Genomic DNA, 27,952 nt, shown 5'->3' with positions numbered 1-27,952 from the left:
AATAACACTGCTTATATCTCTTTGAAAACCGCATTTGGTATAAACATGCAATATATTTTTGAACTGGATATGGAAACTAAAGTAATTCAAATAACATGATATTTCAACTATTGGGATGGGTAAAAAGAGGACAACGCCACCACGCTCCACAGTAGACTTTTAGCGCCGCTTCCCGCTCACCAAGCGGACAGCAGTTCTTCAAGTCTGACGAGAGAAAAAAAAAAACCCGTTGATTTGCCGTCCCGCATGCTCCACCCCTCCCCTCCTTTTGTGTCAGCCATTTTGGGCAGCCGCGCCTCCTTCCTCTGCGCTTGCGTGCAAAGGCGCGACCGAGCGTGAGTGGGTTGCGCGCGTCGCCTCAGCCACAGGGGTCCTCAAGCGTGGTGTCTCTGCTCGCGGCGAGAACGGGAAGATGGCGCTGCACGTTCCGAAGGCCCCTGGGTTTGCCCAGATGCTGAAGGAAGGAGCGAAGGTGAGCTGAGAGACTGGCGGGAAAGGCAGGAGGGCGGCGCTGGAAAAGAGAGCGGACGGAAGGTTCCAGAAGAGACATCGCAGCCTGCGTTCTAGGCGCCGGCTCCACGCGCCGACCGAAGAGGCGGAGCTATTGGGCCGCCTCGCCGTTACTGCGGCTCGCGCTCGGGCGCCGTTGTCTGTTGAGGAATTAATATGGAGCTCGCTCCCGCTCGGGGGATTGGGCGGACTCCGTTTTCAGCTCCGAAACGACAACAGCAACTCCCAAGGCGGCCTTTTCCCGGCCTGGTGCTGCTGTCTACCGGCATGCCGGGAATTCTGGAGTTGGGTTGCAGTGCTTGCCGACGCTAGCAGGTCGGGGAGAGATCTCACGGAGGCCAAGCGATTTCGGCCAGTCTTTTTAGCTCCCCCCCCCGAGTTTTATCGTTGTATTCTTGTGGGAAACGAAAGAACTCTTACGAATTCCAGAGGGGTTTAGCAGAGAGGTTTATTGCGCAGGTTCAGAGGCATATTAGAGATAGGCCAGTGGTTCTCAACCTTTTTAATGCCGCGACCCCAACCGGTCGTAAGTCGAGGACTAAACCGGTCGTAAGTCGAGGACTAAACCGGTCGTAAGTCGAGGACTACCCAACTTGTCATAAGTCGAGGACTTTCCCTGCCCGGGAGCGCCGCGCATGCGTGGTTCCGCCCCCTGCGCCAGCCGAGGCGTAGCTGGCAAGCGGCAGAGACGGAGCAGGCCGACCACCAGCTGGCCCAGCCCAAGGGAGGTAAGGCACCCGCCGGAAAAGGGGGAAAAAATGGCGGGTAGCCTTGCTTGGCGACCCCCGTGAAATGGTCGATCGACCCCAAATGGGGTCCCGACCCACAGGTTGAGAACCACTGAGATAGGCAATTCTGAACGAGGAGGGCGGGATTAGACTTCAGTTTTTATACTACCCTCCTTNCGGCTGCATTTGTCTCCTGAAGATGTCCTATTTATTATTTATATATTATTTATATTATTTATATTTCCTGCCTGAGCAGGGGGTTGGACTAGATGACCTTCAAGGTCCCTTCCAACTTTACTATTATTATTATTATTATTATTATTATTATTATTATTATTATTATTATTATTATTATTATTATTATTATTATTATTATTATTATATCAGCATGACATTGCCTTCATCTGAGACCAGCAATTGTGGAAGCACTTTGAAATAAATCCTGCCTTATAAAATATCTATAACGGCTCACTGCATACTACACTGCACTTGAGACTGAACTTTTTCAGATGCTTGTTATTTGTAATGAAAACACTACTCTCTTTAATGCTAAGTAGTTCAACGGAATACGCAGAAATGCTTCAAAGCATACTCCACACAGACTTTCAAAGAGCGTCAAATTATAATTTTATGAGGTTAACATGCTATATTAGCAACATACACTCGAGTCCCAAATTTTAAAACAAGTTTTCTTGTTTGTGTGATATCAGCATAATATTTCACTTAGTTCTAATATTTCTTATTATGTAATATAAACAGCTGAATCATTCATCTTCCTCTCAAGACAAATGACTAATATTAAGTCTCTGAATAAGTGGTTTATGATCCGCTAACATAAAAAATTCTACAGTCCATACATATATAGTATCATATTTTATGCTTAGTGTAGAGATATCCCATGTCCAGAGAAGAAAGTGAATGAATGGCATACACAACAGGCTTCATTGATCTGTCTTGTAGTGTCAGTAGCAAGATGCTATCAGATCTACAGGCCTGGCATGAGACGCTACAAAAGTTGGTGGGTTTAGATTATAATAAATCAGAGAAATTTCTTAGTTAATGCGTCTTTCAGTTGACATGCAAAGTAACTACAGAATACTGACAAGTGGTTTTTTTTAGTCAGCTGGTGGTGCTTCTGAATTATTTACATAATTAGAATTAACTCTAAGCATAGGTAGCTGGGGAAAAAAGCAACACATTCAGATTCTCAGGAGTTGGGCAATGCAAAATAGCTTTCCCCCTTCTTGGAATTGTATCTATATTTAGTTTAAATCCTATTTTATGGTTTCTTTCATAAGATGTAAGTATCGCAGAACTATTCAATAGTTGCTGCATAAGCTGCATGTATCAGAAAGTGCCTTGAAGGCCCTGCAGTCTAGAGTGAGAGTGTTGAAAACTCTCACAGGCATTTTATGAGAGCCAGTTTGGTGCAGTAATTAAGGCATTAGAATAGAAACAGGGAGACAATAAGTTTTAGTCTTGCCTTAGGCACAAAGCCAGCTGGGTAACCTTGGGCCGGCCATTTTTTCTCAGCCCTAGGAAGAAAACAATGACAAGCCACTGCTGAAAAACCTTGCCAAGAAAACTGCAGGGATAGGAAATGGACATGATTGAATGGAAGAAAGGACACATTTTAGAGTTCAAAAAGAATTTTAGAGAACCATTGTGTATTACCAATGGTATTGTGACAAAACTGCTCAGTGGCATCTAATTTAGCAAGAATCTGTGTATCTCAACTAGGATGCAATGTAGTATACGAGGGCAATTTGGAAATAAACCTCTGTTTGGTTATCAGTGACAGACACTCGCAGATACAGAACTTTTATTATACACATTAGAAAACTACAACATTACATTACTTTTTGACATAATCACCATTCAAATTGAGGCACTTGTCATAATGTCTTACAAGGTCTGAAATTCCTTAGTAGTCACTCGGCGTTAAATCTGGGCTATAGGGAGGGTGATCAAAAACATCCCAATGGAACTGCTTCAAAAGTTCTTGTGTGCATCTAGCAGTGGCTAGGCAAGCATTATCATGAACCAACACCACACTGAAAGTCAGCATGCCCTGACACTTGTTAGGGATGAGTCGTCTGAGTTTTCGTAATGTTTCACAGTAGACTTCTGAATCGATGGTCAAACCACACTCCATGAACTTCACTAGCAGTACTCCTTTGGCATCTTCACATTTTGAGGGATTTTCTATGGCACCACTTCCGGTGAGGTGTTGGTTCATGATAATGCTCGCCCGCACACCGCTAGACGCACCCAAGAACTTTTGAAGCAGTTCCGTTGGGATGTTTTTGATCACCCCCCCTCCCATAGCCCAGATTTGGCACTGAGCGATTACTACTAAAGAATTTCAAACCTTGTAAGACGTTATGACAAGTGCCTCAATTTGAATGGCGATGTCAAAAAGTAATGTAATGTTGTAGTTTTCTAATATGCATAATAAAAGTTCTGTATCTGCGAGTGTCTGTCATTGATAACCAAATGGAGGTATATTTCCAAATTGCCCTCGTATATCATTCTTACATAATGCTCCTGTATAATTTTGTTTATTGCTATATCAATACAATGATAGATTTCATTACTATCTTTTTTGGTTCAATCAGCATGCTGGACAACGAATCTGTACCTTTAATTACTTCTTTAATAAAACCATTCTTCAACATTTTATCTAATTCAGCATTCACAGCTTATAGCATGACCTACAATACACATTTTAGATTCTGTGCAAAGGCACAATCTGCTGTGATTGCCTGAGGAAAATCTGATTGGCTAATTTACTCTGAGAAAAAAAATAGTGCATTTCCTAGTTTCAAGCTATGATAGCTAAAGAATATGTGAAAAATCATGCCAAATGTAAGTATGTTAACAGTTTCTTCATCAAACCATATATTGTATCTTTAAGGCATGTGATCTGTGTTTCAAGGAAATACAATTTATGCATTGTCATAATTTCATTGTATTTTTAGCCCAATGTTCCCCTCTGGGGCACAAAGGTTTCAAATTCCTTTTTGCAGATAAATTCACAAACATTATTGTGAATATATAAACATTTCTTACCTTTTAAAAAAGATATGATCTTTCATCACTAGCAAAATATAAATATTGTAATAGTTAGATGCATACACTTTATTATTACTCATTGTCATTTTTTTATCTATAGCTATTATTCTGTACATTTCCAACACTAAAATCTGTAGCTAGTTCTAACTCTACCATGGTTTTACTACTGATGTTTCTCCATCAGTCTGCTTTCATCTAGATCAGAGTTCATGCAGTTCCCCAAAATGCAATCACAACAAGGATTTGTAACACACTTTCTCTTATCATAATTATATATTATTTTTTTAAAAAAGAATGTCTTGTGACATATCACAGCTGCATAGAATGGCATGAACTGTAGTACTAATCATATATTTGGAAACATCTTTATTCTATCATCTCAGAATTTCAAACACAGCATATCTTTCAATGTCTTTTTGGCAAATCAGTACTGCTACTAAACTGAAACTAGCCTAATGTTATTTTATATATCCTGCTGTGTTTATGTTTTTAAGCTATTCAGTTACCAGTTGTAGCAAATTGTAGATGATATATTTTAAATATTCCTTCATTGCCAAAATTGTGTAAATTTGTATTAGAATGTTAATGAATAATTCTGAAACTATCAAAACATATGGGCAGATAAACTAAGATTTTCATCTAGTAATAGGTTTTGGCTGATAACCATCACCAATAATACAATATGTGACCTTCAGATGGTCCTCTATCAAGGCCATCCTGTACAATATAAATTATGTAGCTAAATAAAGATCAAGGCCAACTCAAAGTCATGATCAGACACTGATTCCCAAATAAGTATTCAAGGCACATACCAAGTTTGTGGGAACATATGCTTTTCAGTTATTTTAGTCAGATATTATTAGGAAGATATTTTAAGAATAAACTTTAATATTCAAAAAAGATTTTGGAAACTCAATTCTAGCACACTGGTTAGCACTTTTTACCTGCCTTAATTAATAGGATGACTTCTCTGTGGGCTCGTTCCACTTTCCTAATGACAAAAGCCATTAACCTGGAGCTACACATAAAAAGAGGGTGAGGCTTGGCTTGTGATGCTTTTGTCACTCTAATGCTCCTTGTTGGTGTCATTATAACATAGATAATTGTACCCAATTCTTGTAGCTACTTTCAAGTGCTATCCTTTATGCTCTTGAAATAAACCTTTTTCTCTTCAAGCAACGTGTCTGGATTTCATTCTGATTTGTTCTTGTGCAACCTCAGCTCAGATTGGGACCTCAAATGCTTTTAACACTGCTTTGGTTTCATAATCTTGTTTCTTGTACATGGAAATCTGCATGTTATCATTCTTTACATTATTTACCTGCTCTCTAATGTAATGATAATGTTACTAATCACAGATAATAAGAACAGAATATAAGCTTAAGAAATAACATTAATCTGTGTGTAGTCATAATTTATCTACCTGCAAACGTATGGGAATAGAAGACCTATAAAGATAGGGTTACTGTACTTTGGCTGCCAGAATCCAAACTATGAGTAGATGACTGCAGGATCTAATCCAACTGGTCTTCAATATTTTGTGGCTCAGATAAGGTAGCCCCCATGAATAAGAATTATCTTTTTACAGAAATTTCTCAATACCTTCCTGCTTTTAAAAAGGGTGGATATTCTGTACTCTGGTGTTTAAGAGCAGGGGTCCCCAACCCATTCTCTGTGGACCAGCACCAGTCTGTGACATGCCAGCAACTAGTCCATGCAAACAAGCGAAGCTCCATCCATAGGATGCAGGCAGCACGTGAAACCATGTCCCCTCTGGTCCCTGGAAAAACCTCTCTCCACTGAACTGGTCCCTGGTGCCCAAAAGATTGAGGGCCGCTTTTTAGACCGCTTAGCCAACAAAAAAGTAGCTTTGCAGAGAAATTGAATCTGCCAAATCTTAATTATGAGGTACCTAGTTTTTGTGAAGATGAAAATCAGCTACTTCATTCTACATGAAACTGGGGAAGCTACTACTCCAAATATTGCTGAACTATAATTCCCAGAGACATTGGGACCTGAAAGAGTGTGAAATTCCCCACCCCTATCCTATCTTTAACATGATCAGAGGAATAACTGTGGGAAATAAATGTTGGAAATTTAACTTTGTGAATCATGTTTCAGTTATTTATTTCTGGAAAAATAACAGTGTATGCCTAGTGAGGTGATACAGAAATAGCAGATTACTTAAATGAACAATTCTAGAGGCAATGCAAAATATTTTTTTCTGATGCAGGAGCTGATTACACTGCAGAATTAATTGGTTTATCTTTACAAGACAATTGAAAGCCTGTCACCGGAAGGGGCATAGGCCTTGTGGGAGGACAGCACCCTTCCCCCCCAGAGAAAGAAATATTTTAGGAATATTAAAAGGCAGAATATTATATTTCCCCAAAAGATCTTAAAGGAAGAAAAGCAAGTTTTTCTTAACAGCCCCAAGCAGAAACTAGGCAGAGGCCAGGTCTGTAGAAATGCAGATTTGATAATCCTATTCAGAAAGGTTGGAGCCAAGAAGGTAGGAGTTGATGAGATTAGAAAGACAAAGACCCCTAAAATCTACATACCCCCACCCAAACTGTAAAGACATGACCTTTGGGACATAATAGTGTTGAAGGAAAAGTCTTCATCATGGTTCAGTCCAAGCCGGGAATAAACAACATGGCGATTGCTTTAGAAATAAGGTTGCAGTTTATTGAAGAGGAGAGCCAGACAGAAAGATGACTCTGGAAGAAATGAGAGGGAGCACATGTAGGGAGTGGGTTTTATACCCTCTGGGGCTCTTGAGTTTGTTTCCTGTTCCTGTTTGAGGCTTTGTATTTCCTGTGTAATGTACTTTGACCTGAGTCTGAGTGTGTCCCTTTGGCATCTGTGGGTTAATCCTATTATGTCCTGTCTTAAGAGTTTGGATGGGGTATGCAGGTTTTAGGTGTCTTTGTCTTCTTAATCTTCTAGCTGGAGGCCTTTAACTTTCCTGAATGGATTATTAATCTGCATTTCTACAGAGCTGGTTTCTGCTTGGGGGAGGGAGACTTGGGGCTATTAAGAAAAACTGGGCATGCTTTTCTACCTCTTTGAGGAAATATATTTTTCTGCCCTTTTAATATTTCCTTCTCTAGCGGCGGGGGGGGGGGGAGGCTGACTTTCCACAATAGGATTAATCTACCATCACCAAAATACCAAAAGGACATGCTCAAAAAGCTCAGGTCAAAGTTCATGCCACAGGAACAGAAAACAGCCTCAACCACAAAAGCTCAAGAAGGTATAAAAACCCACCACTCCCAGCTACACGTGGTCAGCTTTCTCAGAAGATATTCTATTTGGCTCTGATCCTCAATAAACTTTCTAAAGCAGTCTCCATTTTGTTTATTCCCGGCTTGGACTGGACCCTGCTGAAGATTTTTCTTTCAACAGCCTAACCCTAAATATTTTTGTAGGTTTTACTTGAATAGGCTGGAATTTGAAGGACAAAATGTAGGGAAAAAACTACTCAACCTCCTCACTAAACACTTACATACATAGCTATTCCTCTCTCTTCATTATAAAGAATAACACTGCTTATACACTTACATACATAGCTATTCCTATCTCTTCATTGTAAAGAATAACACTGCTTATATCTCTTTGAAAACCGCATTTGGTATAATTATAATGGTATAAACATGCAATATATTTTTGAACTGGATATGGAAACTAAAGCAATTCAAATAACATGATATTTCAACTATTGGGACGGGTAAAAAGAGGACAACGCCACCACGCTCCACAGTAGACTTTTAGCGCCGCTTCCCGCTCACCAAGCGGACAGCAGTTCTTCAAGTCTGACGAGAGAAAAAAAAAAAAACCGTGGATTTGCCGTCCCACATGCTCCACCCCTCCCCTCCTTTTGTGTCAGCCATTTTGGGCAGCCGCGCCTCCTTCCTCTGCGCTTGCGTGCAAAGGCGCGACCGAGCGTGAGTGGGTTGCGCGCGTCGCCTCAGCCACAGGGGTCCTCAAGCGTGGTGTCTCTGCTCGCGGCGAGAACGGGAAGATGGCGCTGCACGTTCCGAAGGCCCCTGGGTTTGCCCAGATGCTGAAGGAAGGAGCGAAGGTGAGCTGAGAGACTGGCGGGTAAGGCAGGAGGGCGGCGCTGGAAAAGAGAGCGGACGGAAGGTTCCAGAAGAGACATCGCAGCCTGCGTTCTAGGCGCCGGCTCCACGCGCCGACCGAAGAGGCGGAGCTATTGGGCCGCCTCGCCGTTACTGCGGCTCGCGCTCGGGCGCCGTTGTCTGTTGAGGAATTAATATGGAGCTCGCTCCCGCTCGGGGGATTGGGCGGACTCCGTTTTCAGCTCCGAAACGACAACAGCAACTCCCAAGGCGGCCTTTTCCCGGCCTGGTGCTGCTGTCTACCGGCATGCCGGGAATTCTGGAGTTGGGTTGCAGTGCTTGCGGACGCTAGCAGGTCGGGGAGAGATCTCACGGAGGCCAAGCGATTTCGGCCACTCTTTTTAGCTCTCTCCCCCCCCCCGAGTTTTATCGTTGTATTCTTGTGGGAAACGAAACAACTCTTACGAATTCCAGAGGGGTTTAGCAGAGAGGTTTATTGCGCAGGTTCAGAGGCATATTAGAGATAGGCCAGTGGTTCTCAACCTTTTTAATGCCGCGACCCCAACCGGTCGTAAGTCGAGGACTAAACCGGTCGTAAGTCGAGGACTAAACCGGTCGTAAGTCGAGGACTAAACCGGTCGTAAGTCGAGGACTACCCAACCGGTCATAAGTCGAGGACTTTCCCTGCCCGGGAGCGCCGCGCATGCGTGGTTCCGCCCCCTGCGCNCCAGCTGGCCCAGCCCAAGGGAGGTAAGGCACCCGCCGGAAAAGGGGGAAAAAATGGCGGGTAGCCTTGCTTGGCGACCCCCGTGAAATGGTCGATCGACCCCAAATGGGGTCCCGACCCACAGGTTGAGAACCACTGAGATAGGCAATTCTGAACGAGGAGGGCGGGATTAGACTTCAGTTTTTATACTACCCTCCTTTCAGGAACAAAGGGACTACACATGTTAATACACTAATACATTTGGATCGTTTCTCACGGGCATACAATGGAAGGTTTTGCTACACACAAAGTATCCATGTGCAGTGCCCATTTGGTTAGCCACATATTACTGACACAGAACTTTCCCAGTGAATTTTCCCAGTGATTATGCATTACATCAGGGGTTCTCAACCTTGGCAACTTTAAGACTTGTGGACTTCAACTCCCAGAATTCCTCAGCCAGCAAAGCTGGCTGAGGACTTCTGGGAGTTGAAGTCCACAAGTCTTAAAGTTGCCAAGGTTGAGAACCCCTGCATTACATCATTATTCTAGCAATTATGCAGACACATCATTATTGCAGACAAATCATTATTCTAATAATTGTTCATTTTACTACATTAGTATAACTGTATTTGTTTCAACCTTGGAGCGAATGTTTTATTAAGAGTTAAGGAATTGTCGCGAAAAATCGCCAGAATAGGTGGCGGGACAGATTTTGCCACTCTAGATGATTGCTTGGTTGCGATTCTGGTGGTGCAGTTGGACCAAAATGGTGAAAAAGAACTGGGAAGAAACTCAGCAGGCCTCTTTTCGGAATTCAGCCCCATTCTGTCACGCTGTGACAGAACTAGCCCTATCAATTCTGTTTTGTATTGGTAGACTGACACATGGATCAGGATATTATAATTTAAACTATATACATAACTAAGTAATGTTTGCCTGGGTAAACATTCACATAGTTACATATCCTGGTTTTTAAAATAATGATGTTGCGTGATCTACATTTTGCAGTTTTAGAGTAGGAAAAGGAAACATGAGACATAAATTCAGTTGAAGGAAATGAAGTGAGATCCTTCAGACCTTACAGGGGCCACTACTACTTCATTTGTACAGAAATGAACAGCAGCAAAGTTAAAAAAAATGACACATTTGTGAAGTGTGTGCTGTGCAAAAACTCTGCAAAAATGGAAATTTACCTAGATTTGGTCAGATTAGTAAAGATGCGGATATAATATGGTAAGATTACCATTGTGCTTTATAAAATTTTTGTGATGCAGTCAATCTTGAAATATTACTGTACCTTTTACTACTATACTTACAATTGTGTATAATAGGAACAGCTACAGAAATTTAAATTCTTGAGTTCAAGTTAATACATTTTCTTAATTTTTACCATTAAAAAGTGCATCTATGTATGCTGTTACACCAATAAACACCTGTAAAACCTATTAAATTTTAGTGTGAAGATTTGGATGATTACTATTGTCTAAAATTGCCCATTTGTTACTTTATCACTGCTCAGTGGTCTTCAGTTAAATTCTGGGAGGAAAATGTGTAGACATAATTTGCGGATTGAAAAAGGAACTGAAGAAACAATCATGGCAGCACAAGAATATTCTAGGCAAACATAAATCATAGCTGCCAAGATTGAACATATTTCAAATGATAGAAAATGCTAGTAAAATCAAAAATGAAATTGTAGATTAATTTATCAAAAGGTAATGTATCAAAATTGTCCATGCTGAATATAAGGAATCCACATCTTGAAATGCATTGGAATTAATATGGAGATTAAAATTTGAGTTTATTGTTAACACTGGGACCACACAATTAGAAAGATCTTTAAAAATTAAGAGGCATGTAAAGCACTTCTGGCCATTGTAAGGCACCATGCTCCCCCCCCCAGTCACATGACTGCATCTCTGGTGCTTGCAACCAGTTACCAAATGTCCCACAATTGTGATTGTCTTTTGCAGTCTTCTCTGCTGGCTTCCTGGGAAATTCTATAACAGGCATGTCAAACTCGCGACGTCACATGATGTTGCACGACGCATCGGAGCTTTTTCGCCATTGCCGGCAATGGGGTGGGCGTGGCTCCGGTATGATGAAACCGGCAGTTTGACACCCCTGCTCTATAAGGAAGCAGGCAGGAAAAAATGGTAAAAATAGGGAACAGAAGAGATATAACATCCTTCAGTGGACTGCAGAAACCGAATTGAAATCTTAAGGATTTCAGTTTTGTTTTAGCCTGATGAAGGATTTTGATCATGTGACCATGGGGATGCTGCAGTGGTCTTAGGGTGAAAAGAGGTCACTTTTTTCAGTGCTGTTACAACTTCAAATGGTCTCTAAATGAATGGTTGTAAGTCGAGGACCACGTGTATTTGAAACTTTCTATGTAATACAATAATATCTCCCTGTCTTAGACTCTTGTTTAGAACCCAAATTATTGGAAAATAGCCAGTCTGATATTTGTTGGACAAATAGACGGTATAAAGCTCTCTGAGAAACAATTGGTGATACACAGCTTTTTTCTGCTTCTGTAAATTTAGCTGGGAGCTATGTAATAGAGACATAGTTTTATTATTTGCAACAATATTGGAAATTATGCAAAAGAAGATTGGAAATTCTGTTCATTGGCAGGATATCTCTTGAAAAAGAGACAACATGACTATATTTAATGTTATGGGGGAAAGTAGCAGAAGAAGAACAGTTTCAAAATGTGACAATCAACTGAGCTAGGAAAGAAACATGTTCATTAAACATCTCTTCAGATGTATGGCAGTTAAATAGCAGCTCGAAATTCTGCCAACACTAAGTCCCATTGTTTCTGGTCACATTTTCCTGATTGCAGCCCATATACTCTGTTTACCAGAGTACACAGATACACAGGTACACAAATATTTACAGAGGCAATACAAGGGAAGAACAAAAATATGCAGAAGTGATATGTTCTTTACCTGGCACATCTAAGATGAATATGCACACAAAAATAATATCTAAATAGACTTTTGTGAGCACAGAGAATGATGCGTTCTCATTAGCATTCTTTCAGACACAAAAGTTATTTCATTGAACAAAATAAAATACAAAAACCTACTATGGTTGATGCTGAAAAATGGAGCTGCAAAAATATCAGAAATCATGATTTTTCTATTTTGTTTTAAGATATTCCCCTCTTAGCCCTTTTTTTTTTTAAAAAAAACCCAAACCCTGCCAGAGCATTTAGTCCTTGCTTTTTGTCTTAAGATAGAATCACAAGTGGTAGAAGAATGGAAAATGAAGAGAAACTAAGGCACAAATATGTAATTTTCAGAGTTTTTATGTATTATATTTTATCTGATCATCTCTAATTCTGAGTTAAATTTTGTATGTCTAGCATTACTCTGGATTGGAAGAAGCTGTATTTCGAAACATTCAGGCATGTAAAGAGCTTGCTCAGACAACCCGTACAGCCTATGGCCCAAATGGTAAGATGCTAATTTTTTTCTTTAAATATGTTTAATTCTATTTACCTAAATAGTTCCATTACTAGTGTTAAAAATTAATTGGGATTCTGTAACGGTTAAAATTGTTTTCTTATTTCTCAACTGCACTTTATTTTATTACATGAATTATTATTTTATTATATGAATAATATTCAACCCATTCAATATTTTGGGCAGCTCACATAAAAACCCAAAACAAAACAAATCTAGAAATTATCTAGTCTATTTTGTTAATTACTTTGTTATCAAATTATCCTTAAGTATTTAATGTATTATTTGATATGTTTGGTTTTTGCTTGTTTTAGGGATGAACAAAATGGTTATTAATCATTTGGAAAAGCTGTTTGTTACTAATGATGCTGCTACCATTTTAAGAGAATTGGAGGTAACTTATTGATACTCAAATTATCACTTATGATTACATTTTTAATACATTTAACTGTACTTTATTTCTTCATGACTTCATTGCTAATATCAGGCTTTTAGGGGGGGGAAGGTACATTTTTCTGTGAAAGATTCTGAAGTAATTAACACTGTGCTGGTAGCCTGTGAGGGTCTGAAATTACTCTCAATAAGATCTGAAGTAATAGAGATAGAGAGATATGGCAAAAGCCAAGCTACATAGTATTTTTGTCCCAAAAAATTTAGGAATAGTAATTAATATATTGAATATGTATTATAATAAAATTGCTTTTATTGATTGATTTTTAATTAAATTTTAATATGTGTTCAATGGTTACTTATAATATAAAATATTGGATAGGTTCAACATCCTGCGGCAAAAATGGTTGTCATGGCTTCTCATATGCAAGAACAAGAAGTTGGTGATGGGACAAATTTTGTTCTTGTTTTTGCTGGTGCTCTTCTTGAACACGCTGAAGAACTTCTAAGAATGGGACTTTCTGTTTCAGAGGTATGGGCATTCTGTTAGATTATTGCATTTCCAAAACTATTCCATTTCTAGATCATATTAATCGGACTCTTATGGTTTATTAAATATGAAATTTGTTAAGTTTATTGGGGCTAATTTCCAAATAAACAAAGATATTGTAGCTTCTGTCTTATTTTTTAGTAATTAATTTAAAAACATATTTGAAAAATAATGCCTTCTAATGCTGCCCTATACAAAGTAGAAGACCTATTAATTTGTAATGTATGTGGTACTCTGACAGACATCAAAGTTCAATGCTTATTTATGTGTTACAGTACAGGCATTTGCCTATATTTAATTGTAGGTGATTGAAGGCTATGAAAAAGCTTGTAAGAAAGCATTGGAAATTCTGCCTGATCTTGTGTGCTGCTCTGCAAAAAATCTTCGGGATGTTGGAGAAGTGGCATCTTTGTTACAAACTTCAGTAATGAGTAAACAGTGTGGCAGTGAAAGTTTTCTAACACAACTTATTGCTCAAGCATGTGGTAAGTAATGTTTAGTAGTGGTCCACTTAATATACTGTATGCTTTGTTACTCATTTAATATTCACATTACTGATATGAAATAATAATACTTTTTTAGCATAAACAACCAATAGAAAATGATTTCCAATCTTGTCTTAACTCTAGGAATTCTTGTTTGTGAAAGTTTGGTTTTCAGATAAGATGTTTACCTCTGAATTGTTAGATCTGCAGCCTTCCATGTAATATGAAAATAATATACTTTTCATATTAAAGGATATTTTCAATTAATCACTTTTAATATGTTTATTCCAAATTGGCGCATAATTTAAAGTAGAAAAATAGAGATCTGAAAGCTAACAAATTTTCCTAAAATTATGTTTTAATTCTTCCACAGTATCTATTTTTCCTGAATCGGGTCACTTCAATGTTGATAACATCAGAGTCTGCAAAATTTTAGTAAGTTGTGATATTTCTATTCAGTAATACATAATGCAAATGTTCCCAAACTTTCTTGGGACCCTTAGTGTCTCAGGTAACTACTACTAGAAAAAATAATAGCTCTGTTTATTAAATAGTTAATTGTAAATTTAAAATATAGATTATCTTCATGAATTTAATATAAAATATGGAATGCGGAGTATGAGAACTGTGGAGAGCTAAATACTTTGTTTCCAGCTCCTGGCGACTTGCAGGAATACTTTGAGAAGTTTTAATCCTAAAACTCTAATAAACAAAATTCATTATCCAGTGTTGGTTTTATTTTTAAATTGTGATATTAAAGTTGATGTCATACATTGGAAAGAATGTGATAAAACAGTTTCTTAAGGATCTTCAGGAGTTACTGTTCCTATTTTTTAAAAAATTGGTATCAAATATTTGAAACAGTGGACAAATTATATATTGAATGAATGATATATGACAGAAAAAGACAGTTCTGAATCAGCAGCCAATATTTTGTGTGATTAAATGAGTCTGATTTGGAAAAAGGAACATGTGAAATAGTCCTGTTTGAGCATGTATTCCTAAATAAATACATTCATTTATTCAAAATGTTAGCATTAAAGCATCGTTTTTAATCGGTATGATTGTTATTTGTATTTTTTCAGGGTTCTGGTATTAATGCATCCACTGTATTGCATGGCATGGTATTTAAAAAAGAAACTGAGGGCGATGTTACTTCTGTCAAAGATGCTAAAATAGCTGTCTATTCTTGTCCTTTTGATGGCATGATAACAGAAACTAAGGTATGTTATGATTAACTTTGGGTAGTAATTAATTTTTGAGTTTGATAGAAAAAGCTTTCATAAAAGTTTATACATTAGTAACAGACAACATTTCTGGATCTCAAGTTTACTAAAAGGACAACATAGAAAAGAGGAAAGCAAGAAAATTCAAGTAATATTTTTTAAAAATTCTCAGGTTTATATAACAACCAATTATATAAAGAAAGCATTATTTCATTATGTGCTTGTATAGTGCAAGAAGTAATTGGCCTTTGATTATTACCAACTGGAGTAGAAACATTTCCATAAGCTAAGGAGTTAAAAGCTAAAAGTAACTTAGTCCTTGCTTAGGAAGTGCCTCATTCAGTGACTAATGGTAATAATCAAAAACCCTTGTGACGGTGTTGAAAAACTAATTTTTCAGACCAATGCCCACATTTATGATTCACAGTGAGACCATACCCAGATGTATTAGGCAGCTTGACTATTTTGTATTATTGCCACATTTTCTATGTATCTTTTCTCTTATAAAATGTTAAGTTCATTACTGATCAACCAAAACTTGACTATTCTTAATTTAAGTAACAAAACAGGTCATGCTAATAATCTTTAGGGAAGAACCACTCTGTGGTCTTTATCTTTGTGCCTATTATTTAATTGCTTTGATAATCCCATCTCTTAAATTAGCAAGATAATGGATTAAAGGCTTTAGGGTTATTGCACGTTATTACAGCTGCTGTTCATCTAGTATTTCTGGAATATTTTATTTCCTAGTTCTCTTTTGAAATAACTAAAACATTGAAAGGTAGTCCTTGATTTATGGCCACAATTGGGACCAGAATTTGTCATAACTTGGTGAAGTTTTAAATTTTATTTTATTTTTTTAAATAAATTTTTATTGATTTTTCATTAAAAAACAAAAACATAAATTTTTTATCACAATATCAACCATAAAAAGAATCAACACCAATCCATACATTCACGGACGTGTCCGGTGTCCCCCTCCCGCACCACCCTCTCACTTACCTACGCCTTCCTCCTCACTGTCCTACCACCACTCCTCCTTCCTGCCTCTTTCCTACCTCCCTTTCTCCCTCAGCCATCCCGTCAGTGCAGTTGGGGTACCACCGGGCACCTCCTTAAGAAATCATACATATATATACATATAAATCTATAAGACCAACCTACCCCTAAATTTTATTACCATTTTTACCGCGTTCACTAACTAAATGATACAGTTCTTAAGTGACTGGCTTCCCCAGCTGATGTTGCTTGTTGGAAACTGGCTGGAAAGGTTGCAAATTGTGATCATGTGACCACAGGAAGCTGCAAGGAGTTATAAATGTGAATCTGCTTCCAAGGGCCCAAATTGCAATCATGTGATCACGGGAACAGTGCAAGGGTCATATCTTTGAGGACAGGTCATAAATCACTTTTTCTGAGGATCCTGTAACTTTGAATTGTCATTAAATGAATGAGAGCTACCTGTAATAAATTCTATCCAAGAACAGGAAATAAACTTGATTGTTTTTGATACATTCAGTATACAAGTTTTGTGAATGCTAGGGGAAATGCTTTATTCTTGCAGGGCACTGTACTGATAAAAAATGCTGAAGAGCTGATGAATTTCAGCAAAGGAGAAGAGAACTTAATAGAGCTACAGATCAAAGCTATTGCTGAGACTGGTGCAAATGTAGTAGTTTCAGGTGGAAAAGTGGCAGACATGGCCCTACATTATGCAAACAAATACAATCTTATGTTAATCCGGTAAGTTTACTAAAATGAAAAATCTAAATTTTTCATTTAGTTAAAATGGCACACTTAAAAAAAATCTCATTGCTTTATGATTTCAAGTTACAATACAGATGTGACTTAATTTCAAATGTTGGGCTTTAAAACTTTTTTAATCACTTTATAACATTAATTAATACAAAATCAGAGTAGAGGGTCATGACTTGGAAGAATCATATCCTTTCTTCGGTACCACTTTCTTATTTTCTTATTTAAAATGGTATTTCCTATTCAGCTTTGGAAGTAAAGTTTGATGCCCCATTTTCAATTAACTTGATATAAGATTTCTTAGATAATTGAAATACAGATTAGAAAGGAATACACATTCTTGCAAAATGAACAGAATTATACTTATTCTGTGCTTAGTTTTCTTACTCTGAGTCATGTACGTTTGGAAAACTTTGATTAACATTACATAACAAATAGTGTGGAAAAGTATTTCTTTATATCATGAGATTCCAGTTTGAACATAGGAAAGTGATGAGATATGATAAATTTATGATAGAAATCTTGTTTACTATCCATAAAATGAACATAAGCGTTCCAGATAAGTTTTATTCTGTAATAAGAATTTTTAAATTATAAAGAGTTTCCTTCTTGAAATATTTATATATTTTAAAGGCTGAATTCCAAATGGGACCTCAGGAGATTATGTAAAACAGTTGGTGCTACAGCTCTGCCCAGACTGGTATGTAATCAGCAGTAATGGCTATTTCTATTGTGATAATAATTCTCAACATAACGATAGTTTTTCTTTACTCTCATAGATTCCACCTAATTTAGAAGAAATGGGCCACTGCAATAGTGTCTATTTATCGGAAGTTGGGGAAACACAAGTTGTCGTGTTTAAACATGGTATATTGCTTTTTTTTTTTTAGTATACCAGATTTTTTTTCCTTAGAAATAGTCCTTTATTTATGAACATAATTGGGACTATAATTTCCTTTGATAAGCAAGGCAGTTATTAAGTGTGCCTGATTTTACGATTATATTTTTTGCTGTTTTTAAACAAATCACTGCAGTTATTAAGTGAATCTGGCTTCCCCCATTGACTTTGCTTCTTAGATGCCATCTGGGTAGGTCACAAATAGCAATCACTAAGCCTGGGATGCTGCAGCCATTGCAAGTACATGATGGTTGCCAAGTACTTGAATTTTGATCAACTTGCTTTTGGGATAGTGCGTCAGTCACGTGAGGACTGGTCCTAAGTCATTATTTTCAGTGCTGTTGCAACTTTGAATGGTTGCTAAATGAATGTTTGTAATTTGAGGACTAACTGATATTTACATTTGTAAAATAATGTTTATTTGGCTTTTTTATTGCAGAAAAGGAAGATGGAGCTATTTCAACAATAGTAATTCGTGGTTCCACAGACAATCTAATGGATGATGTAGAAAGAGCAATTGATGATGGTGTAAATACTTTCAAAGTACTGACTCGGGTGAGTAAAGCCTTGGGGATAAACTGTGTTTTTCTGAAAATAAGCCCTAGATCGGGGTGTCAAACTGCCAGCCCGCAGGCCGGATGTGTCATACCAAAACTGTGCCCACCCCATTGCTGGCAATGGGGAAAAAGTTGTGATATGTCACGACACATCACGTGACGTAAGTTTGACACCCTGGCCCTAGATTGATTTTGGGGGATAGGCCTAATATAAGCCCTACCCCCAAAATAAGCCCTAGTTTTGGGGCAAGGCACACACCTAATAATCAAGCTACGGCAGGGGTGGAGGTGCCCCATGCAACCCACACCTGCTTGCCTTACCGGTAGGACTGCCGCAGCCAGGCCTCTCATGCTCCGACACCTGTTGTGCCACTGCTGGAGTTTTTCTGTGGCCACTTGTGGCCGCATGGCTTGTTTTGGGCCGGTGCTACTGCGTGTGGAAGGAGGCCGCATGGTGCTTCAGGCCACTACTCGTGGCCTCATGCCATGCGGTGCTGATCGAGCTGCTGGTGCTGCTCGCAGCAGGAGGCTGCATAGCACTTTGAGGCTATGCCGCTTGTGGCCACATGCTATGTGGCGCTGCTCGTGCTGGTGCCGCCACTCACGGCAGGATACTACGCAGCATTTTGGGCCAGTGGTGCTGATTGCGGCAGGACGCTCATGCGCACCACAGCCCAGTGCCCCATGGGGCCCTAACTGGGCCAAAACGTGCAGCCTCCTGCACAAGCGGCACCAACATGAGCGGCACCCTGCGGCATGCGGCCACAAGCACCGGCATTGGCCCAAAGTGCTGTGTGGCCTCTTGCCATGAGTGGCAGCACTGGCTCGAAACGCTGCACAGCCTCCTACCGGGAGCAGCACCGGCCTGAAGCAGCATGCAGCCTGCCACGAGCAGCGGCACTATGCGCCATATTGTGTCCGGTGGCAAGCGATTGTTGTAGAAGTCAAGCAGCGATGTGACAGGTGTTGGTACGTGGGAGGCCTGGCTGCGGTGGTCCTAAGGTAAGACATCCCCCCAAAATAAGACCTAGTGCTGCTTTTGGAGGCAAAAAAATATAAGACTGGTCTTATTTTTGGGGAGACATATAATTTGGGGTTATTATATAATGTTCATTTACAGAACTCTAAATGTTTTTGCTATGTTGTATATAATTAGTTGACTCACTTAAAAAGTCAGTCATGTTGGGAGTGATCAATGGAAAAAGGAGAAGGGGCCGTCCTAATACCACTGGTTGGAAACTTATAAAGGATGACACTGGAATGACCGTGGAAGATCTGAAGGAGGCGGTGCAAGACAGAGGGGCATGGGAGAGTGCTAATCCAGAGTGGCCGAGGGTAGGACACAACTGAATGGCTGACAAGGATATAATTGGCATATTATGATTGGCATTTACACAAATGCTTATCTCATTTGTATCAACTTTATTAAAATAATGCATTCATTGTATTCTTAGAATGTCTTTAAAAAAATTCTTTGAAGTTTTCAAGTTTCAGTTTCTTGGCATTTCATACATTTTACTTTTTTGTAGGATAAGCGCCTTGTCCCAGGGGGTGGTGCTACTGAGATAGAATTGGCAAAACAGATAACGTCATATGGAGAGGTATGCTACAAACATATTTTTCAGTCAGATTTCTTTTGTAATTCAATGCAAACAACTTAAAAGCAACCCCCATCTCTGTTCAGACTTGCCCAGGTCTTGATCAGTATGCAATCAAGAAATTTGCTGAGGCATTTGAAGCTATTCCCCGAGCTCTGGGAGAAAATTCTGGAATTAAAGCAAATGAGCTTATTTCAAAGCTATATGCAGTACATCAAGAAGGCAATAAAAATGTTGGATTTGATATTGAGGTAAGACTAGCTACAAATTCACCATAATCTAATGTACAAAATCTTAAATTGATTTCAGTATTTTTCTAAACATATTAAAAAAAGATGCCATTAACGTTTATAATACGTTTAATAGGCTATCACATTTTTCATGGGTGGTTATGTATAGGGGATGGGAGCATTAGGTATGTACATCATGTTGAATGAACAAAAAAATAAAGTGACAATATCTAATAAATTATTAATTAAATAATTAAGAGAGAAATAGTGATTATATCACCCAAGTTATTTTTCTTGGCATCAGTAGTAGTATATCCTAGCAATTTTGAGACACCTAACTATATCAGGCAGACTGGTTATGTTTCTATGATCATACTATAATGTCATTATTTAATACAGATACAATTAAGCATACAGATTTATAGTGCTAGTTCACCATTTGGGTGACACAGCAGATTTAGGGTCTATAAATTAAGGTGAGAGAAATAATAGTTTGTAATCAGAGAGAGACAAAGACAGTTAATCATTCTAGCTTAATTTTAATAGGCTGAAGCTGCAGCTGTGAAAGATATGTTGGAAGCAGGGGTATTCGATACACATCTTGGAAAATACTGGGGTATCAAGCTGGCTACAAATGCTGCGGTAACAGTATTGAGAGTTGATCAGGTGAGTTGGCATAATAGTGTTTTCAGTTTTATACAATATTGGAATACTATTCCAAAAGTTAATTGTAACATTAGATACATTTACAAAAATGTGTTTATATTTGGAGTTGTGTTTTTATGACCAACCTTAATGTATGTTAGTCTGCAGATACCTGTTCGGAGTATAGGTATTCATCTATACAAATAAAATAATAAAATTATTAGGTTTATAAGAATTACTTTTTTAATGAAATATGTCAAAATGTGTATGTGATATAAAATTTCTATAGATTATTGTGGCCAAAACAGCAGGTGGTCCAAAAGCCCCTAAAACATCAGATCACTGGGACAAGGATGACTGGAAAGATGCCCCTGAACAATAGTGTACAGTAAGATATGGCCTCATGTGTAATGTTGACAAGAGTGGAAACTTTGCATGAATGCCTTTTACACTCTGCCTGAAATGGGTATGTTTTGCTCCTACACGCACATATGTCTTGGCCACCGCACTAATACCCTGCTTGAAATGTTAAAATACAGCATCTTACATAAAAAACCCTTTTTAAAGAATTGATAGCACTAAAAGCATATGAGTTGATTGCCAAAAATGACCAAAGGGTGAGTACTCACTTTGTGAAAGAAACTATTGCCTGGTAGACTGACTGGCAATATCATTATACCAGTGTACTCAAATATACCTGAAAAAGTACCCTTGGTATTTAAATCTGTAGATACATCTGTTACTATTGAAGCCATTTTAATTTCCTATTCTATATAGATATAACAGTTTTAAAATAGCTTTGGGAACATGAGGTTTCAGACACAATTGGTCATGAGAACGAGCTTTCACCTTACTGTTTCTTTCATGAAACCTGAGAAAATTGAAGACCCCTGACTCTGCTCCAAAAAGACACTAATATGTAGGCAAAACCAAACACTTAATTTTTGTGTTTTCAAAATGCATTGCCAGCCTATCGTGGCATAAAAACTTATAGTTAAAGTATTAATACACCTGCGTATTTCATCTATTTGTAATCTTTAAGTATGGACAATTTAAAATATCTAAGTCTTAAATTTCTTTTGTAGATTATCATGGCCAAACCAGCTGGTGGCCCTAAACCACCATCAGGGAAGAAGGATTTGGATGATGACCAAAGTGACTGAAAAAATTAAGCACATGTAGACGTGTATCTTGCCAAATGTGTTCCAATTACCTTTAAATTATGAAACTAATCTGTAATAGAAGTTACCTTGAAGCATTTCAATAAAAACAGTTTCAGTAAGCTGTCTTTTTGCCTGATTTAGAAGACATGATTATTTAAAGAGTTGCCAGGCATATATGTGTATCTTGTGTAGGACTTTATTTAGTACTGCTACTAAATAAAGTACCCACACAAGGTACTTACTACTTATTTCAGTACTATACAGCCAGACCATTGAGGAATATAATAGAACTGTTCAAAGCATTCAAAATAGATGTTTTTCAGTGCACAGGACCATAATGAGGAAACTATTTTTCACATGTAGAAGCAGATGAATCTTTTGTGAGAAATATGTGCATGTAATCCAGGTAAACAACTACACAAAGCTATAAAAATATGGCTACATTAACAATTTGAAAATAGGTTCTTTGTATGTGTAGTCAAGGTGCTTTTTTATTGTTCTGCATAACTAATACTTTATCTTATTAAATAACAGAATAATTCATGAACCTTTCATTATGTACGAGACTTTTGGAGGTTGATTACATTATGTATTGCAGAAGACCAGGAAGTAGATTTAGACTGCATTTTTAATTAAAAAATTGTGGCAACTACAATATGAAGAAATTCCCATTATATTACAAGGGACATGTGTGCTATATGAGATAGCATTTGTTCATTTTCTCCTACTCATCATCCAATTTAGAAACAGTCCATTTCCCTCACAGAGGCACTCTTGGTATACAAATAAAATGTTAAAAAACAAAAATTGAATATAAAAATTAATAAGAGGCAAGGATAGTAAAATTTAACATGAAAAGTTAATCAAAAGGTGGGGGGAGATCTATCAGGGCACTAACCAGCCCTACAGCTACTGCTCCTCTGGCAGGCCCAAGGGAGATGGCAGAGCCAGGGAGGGCTTTAGACATTTTTGAAAAACCGGGAGACTTGCCATCTTTGCCTCTGGGGAGAGAATGTTGCAAAGGACTATATAGGGATGAACTGTGTTTTAGCTTTGTAAATAGGGTAGTCAAATATAATTTGACACACCTGAACTGTTTTGCAGGACACCTCACCTACCATTACTTGTGAAAATAAATTGACAGTAATAGTTTGAAAGTTTACTGTCAATTTATTTTCACAAGTAATGGTAAAAAATTACTTGTGAAAATAAATTTAAAAAATTGAGAATAATCTGAGTTTATGGATCAACAAACATGCCCTCTATCATAGAAATTCAGTGCATCAGATATTTACCAAACAAAATTATGTTTATATATATACATATATTTGTGTTTATTTAAAAGAAAAAGTTACATTTAAATTCAGATTTAAGATTTAAAGAAAGTAAACAACATGATAAAGTTTGGTGAAGCTTTCCTAGGTTGGAATTTTTCCAGTTTATAATATTCTTTCATAGAAGAGAAGATACGCCTGTGACTTCAGGACCTTGGATATGGACACTGCTTGCACATGAGTGTCACTTACATGAAACCACTGACTTCTGGGTGACTCGGACTCTGAAGCTGAATTTTTTTAAAAAAATAAAAAAAAATCTTTATTAGTTTTCAACTAGCTCATAGGAATTTAATTTCAAATTATTTTTCCAGAGTAAATTCCTTCTACTTACTCTGTTGAATTTTGTCATGGACAAGATCAGAAAGTTGGCTGGTGGTACTTGTCTTCACATAAGCAGTATAATGACCAGATCTCATAGTGCCACTATGTTCCACAATACCATATAATGAGTACAATACTTCTGAAGTTCCCTCTCTTACATTCTGTAAAAGGAACATAGCTCAAGAGTATTGAAGTAGCATTGTTACCAGCAAAATAAAAATAAAAAGTTGCACTTTAGTTTCTTTAAAAGGCGTATTTTAGTAAAAAGAACATAAAAACAAGCCTAGCTTTGCTGAGCACAAAATATAAAGCATATTCATTTTGAGATAAAATCATATCACTGAAGTATAAACATTATGTCTAGGTAAGATACAAAGGTTAATAATATAATATAATACTTAAAAGGAAATGAGAAGTCTGATCCTGAACATACTAATATTTAAATTTTGACAAAATGACTCAACAGTGGGATTAAACTACCTAAATTTGAGAAATGAATCTCAATGGCAACACTTGAGATACCAGATTTGAAACAGAGAAAGTTCTAGTGAAGAGGTAGAACAGAATGTCAACCGATAAGGAGTACGGGAAAATACATATTTGTATAAAATTACCTGAACAGAGGGAGGAAAAGGCAAAAAAAGTACTTTATCTTAAAAGGAAACAATGAGAAACACTATTTACCACCTTTTTAAATATATAAATAACTCAAGGTGGCAAACACTTAATATTCCTTCTTCCTACTTTCCTCCAAACAACTCAAAGGTGGGTTGGACTGAGAGTACTGCTTCTATTATTTTTACAAATACTTCAAAGTGACAACATATCTCACACACCTTCCTCATTTTGCCCATAGTAACTCTGTGAAATGGGTTGGGGCTGAGAAAGAGAATGACTGGCCCAAAGTCACTCAACTAAGATGGGTCTGCTGCTTTCTAGCCTAAGTGCATTAATTACTAGACCGAACTGGCTCTAACTGAAGTTAGAATCACATACATTTAGGCAAACAAACAGCCCATCAAAGTTTTCAATGTTAAAATTCTTAGAAATAAAAGCAAAGAAGAAGTCTTGTTAATCTGGTGCAACAATTTTTACTAATTCTGGAAATCAGCCTAGAATAAAGCTACAATTGCATGTAAGGGATTGGGCGCTTTTGATCAAATCAGTTTGCATACAACTGTACTCCTCTGAGGAATCAGAAGATCTTGGAAGCTGAAAGAAAATGTCTGCTTGCCTTCCTCCTTTCTGACATAGTCAAGGGAACATTGTATATGTCAAGACTGCTAACATCGGATGTTATTGCTTGCCATATATGAAGAAGCAAACATGTTTTATTTTGCCTGCATATCACTTCTAGAGTTAAAGTCAGACAATGTTAGAATAGCGGGTGGGAAAGTAAGATAGTTAACCACAACAATATTTCAGTACAGCATTGCCAAGGTCAGCTGTAACCAGAGGAGTTACGGGAGGGACAGTTCACACTTCAAACTAATTGGAGAACGTGATTAATGACTGTAAAATGAAGGAGTGAGTTATGCTTTGTTACGGGAGATTGGGGGTAGGAGGATTCAGTTTTTGGCTTCATTATGTACCTGCTAAAGCTATGTAGCAATAAAAGGATTCTTTAAGATAAATAAAACCTCAAATTTCTTTGAAAAGCTGCTTCTTTTCGGAACCATGATAGTATATCAGTCTCCTATTCAAATAAACAGAAATTATCCTACTCAGCTGCTTCATTCAAAGGCTGTGTTTTGTTACCTGCTGTCAACTGTAACATGTAATGTAGCTGTCAAACAGTAATGGAAATAAGATAAAGAGTACTTTATTATTTACCTTGCACTTAATTGAGCAGAAAGGAGCCAAATCCATAACTTCAGGGAATGTTATGTGTTTGTTTACTTTTTGGAGATTATATCCAGCCTTGGAAAGAACCAGAAAATACAAAGTAAGTCCAAAACTCAGCAATAAGCTTATACTGTCCAGAGGATAACTCCCAATTTTTCCAGCCTGTAGCGATAACGTCAAGGCTCTGTGGAATTTGTAATCCCAAGCACCTGGAGACCACTCAGCTGCCCACCCAACATAAAGTTACAGAAGTAAATATCCTAGAAAATCTGGGAAGCCCCCCCCTATTCTTAAAGGCAAACAGGTCTAGTAATAAAATTCAAGTTATTTTCAGGATAAGATGTGATATGGCAATAAACAAGAATGTCCAATAATACTGATGCTTCTCTTAATCACTTCCTACAAGTAGTATTAAACTAAGATAACCGAACTTAAGTCATTAATTATACCTGTTGAAATCTTTTTAAATGAAGGGTTAAAATTGGAGGAGCGTGAGAAATAAGCATTTGTTTTTTGGCATTAGTGTATACATATTTCTTGGCATCTGGAGAAAAAAAAAAGGAAAAACAGATCATGACTTAATAGATATTCAGTAATATTACCTCTTGTGCAAATCTTTAAGTTCACTATGTATAATGAGATCTCATAATTTTGAATTTCCAGCATAATCCACCTGAACATTGAACAAATCAGACTCAATGATTTCTATGGGAAGGAAAAAAGCAAATGCTCATGTTTTATAAAATCCAGAGAAAACTTACCAAGACTGAATCATTTGCTAACAGTTTCTGGAAACAGACATTTATGGTAAATTGGGATTTTGCTTGCAATTTCAAAATAAGTTCAAAATAGTATGTAGACATTTGTATATCTTACAATAAATCATGATATATTATCTGGCATAGATCTGACAGCCCAAAGCCATGTTTGATTTCAATTATTTCTTCCTTAAATTTAAATGTATCTCTCAGAGAAATGTGCTTAGGTTCTAGTTTCTTTTTGCTTCATATTATACAGATACAGGACATATAAAATTCAAAAGTATTGTGCACCTATAATTCAGAATGTTATTTTTTTTACCTAAAAACTATAGCCTCATAGTATTAGCAGTTTTACCTGTGCTGCTGGAAGTCCACTTATTCTACACATCAACTAAATCATGAAACATATAAACTATTAATTCCACTCAGTCTTGCCATACATTCCCTCAGGGTTTTCAAAGTTATATTCAAGCCATATTCAACATATATTCACTATAAACCGGCAAGTTGGGTTTTTTTAGGGATACTTATGTCAATGAGACATAATAACTATCCTTTATAAAATGGGGTAATCATATACTTCTCCCTGTCTAGTTCAATTAAAACAAGAAATTGCTCTTACTCAATGTCTTGATAAGAAAATAAATTCAGTATTGAATTTTGAACAATTCAATACATTGATTAAAAAACAATTTTAACATACTTATTTTATTAGTCTTGATTCCACAGAGTTGATTCCGTGTGCACACTTCACAAAGCAATTTGTTGTTCTCACAAAGTTTCTCAGTATGAGTAAACTGATTCAAGCAATGAAGAATTGAATTTTCTTCTATGTTCATAGTATCCCTGTCTCTAAGAGTACAAAATGCTGTTTCTGGATCTTCATTTACTACTTCATATGTTTGCATTTCAAAATCATAAAACTCAAGCAAACTATCTGTATCATCACTCGGCTCTTCCTCCTCCAGGAATAATTTGCTGAAGTCACTGATAATATCCTCATATTCCTCATCCTTATCTTCCTTGAGATGCAAATCCTCAAAATTATTGACACACTCTGTAGTGGGAACAAAGTCTTTTATAGAAACATCCAAATTAACTTCATTATTTGCCTCTTGATCGCAACTGTCTGCATTTCCATTATGTTTTTCTGCGAACTGTACTTGAATTGTACTTTCTTGCTCATCTACACATTTTTTATCCACACAATGCTCTTTGCATGTGTTTAACGACTCTTCCTCTCCTGGTTTCAGACACTTTATGTCACAGTTACTTTCTATTCTTTGTTTATTGCAATCATGATCAGCTCCAGTTTTTTCAGTGACATCACTCTCTGTTAGATGAATAACTTTCTCCTGAAATTTCTGCTGATGGCGTTGGTTCTGCCAAATAAAACACATTAAAAAAACAAGCATATCAAAACAATAATTAACAGTAATGTATGCTGAAGTTTTATAAGCAATATCATTGTTTTTAAAATTGGAATAAATTGACCTAATGTGTGAGTGAGCCTCTTGATGCAGGTGAAGAAGGAGAGTGCAAAAGTTGGCACTCAACATTAAGAAAACCAAGATCATGGCATCCGGCCCTCTCAAATCCTGGCAAATAGAT

The 27,952-nt window shown here is 37.4% G+C and overlaps 2 protein-coding genes across 3 annotated transcripts in view; one reads left to right on the top strand and one right to left on the bottom strand.

The window, feature by feature from the left end:
• Positions 1-8,236: 8,236 nt before the first annotated feature.
• CCT8 (chaperonin containing TCP1 subunit 8) lies at positions 8,237-22,206 on the top strand. Of its 2 annotated transcripts, XM_015828909.2 has the most exons (16): positions 8,237-8,397; positions 12,481-12,571; positions 12,895-12,974; positions 13,353-13,502; positions 13,825-14,005; positions 14,379-14,440; positions 15,091-15,228; positions 16,796-16,974; positions 17,620-17,686; positions 17,766-17,853; positions 18,324-18,439; positions 19,971-20,042; positions 20,126-20,290; positions 20,816-20,935; positions 21,204-21,302; positions 22,000-22,206. In XM_015828909.2, the coding sequence occupies exons 1-15, from the start codon at positions 8,338-8,340 to the stop codon at positions 21,294-21,296; spliced, it is 1,662 nt and encodes a 553-aa protein (XP_015684395.1). In that variant the 5' UTR covers positions 8,237-8,337; the 3' UTR covers positions 21,297-21,302; positions 22,000-22,206. The 2 variants fall into 2 exon arrangements, with proteins under 2 accessions (XP_015684395.1, XP_015684396.1); XM_015828910.1 differs by lacking the exon at positions 21,204-21,302 and having other exon boundaries at positions 8,238-8,397; positions 22,000-22,196.
• A 1,112-nt stretch (positions 22,207-23,318) lies between these two features.
• The window catches only part of LOC107299547 (ubiquitin carboxyl-terminal hydrolase 16), a gene marked incomplete at its 5' end in the record, with an annotated part of 8,395 nt that continues 3,761 nt past the window's right edge, over positions 23,319-27,952 (bottom strand). Inside the window, 5 exon segments of the mRNA XM_029286799.1 lie at positions 23,319-23,641; positions 23,746-23,896; positions 25,569-25,655; positions 26,030-26,124; positions 27,045-27,723. Of these exon segments, the coding sequence (XP_029142632.1) occupies positions 23,517-23,641; positions 23,746-23,896; positions 25,569-25,655; positions 26,030-26,124; positions 27,045-27,723 (1,137 nt within the window).

Source organism: Protobothrops mucrosquamatus, unplaced genomic scaffold (genome assembly GCF_001527695.2).
Source record: "Protobothrops mucrosquamatus isolate PMUCROS unplaced genomic scaffold, P.Mucros_1.0 scaffold5094, whole genome shotgun sequence".
Classification (NCBI taxonomy): Eukaryota; Metazoa; Chordata; class Lepidosauria; order Squamata; family Viperidae; genus Protobothrops; species Protobothrops mucrosquamatus.
This window is presented reverse-complemented; position numbering and strand designations above follow the sequence as displayed.

Bases quoted from the DNA above. Each gene is read 5' to 3' on its own strand.
- CCT8 (XM_015828909.2), top strand. From the start codon at position 8,338: ATGGCGCTGCACGTTCCGAAGGCCCCTGGGTTTGCCCAGATGCTGAAG. The intron at 14,006-14,378 runs GTAAGTAATGTT...ATTCTTCCACAG, and splicing joins ACTTATTGCTCAAGCATGTG to TATCTATTTTTCCTGAATCG. The intron at 17,687-17,765 runs GTATGTAATCAG...TTACTCTCATAG, and splicing joins CTACAGCTCTGCCCAGACTG to ATTCCACCTAATTTAGAAGA.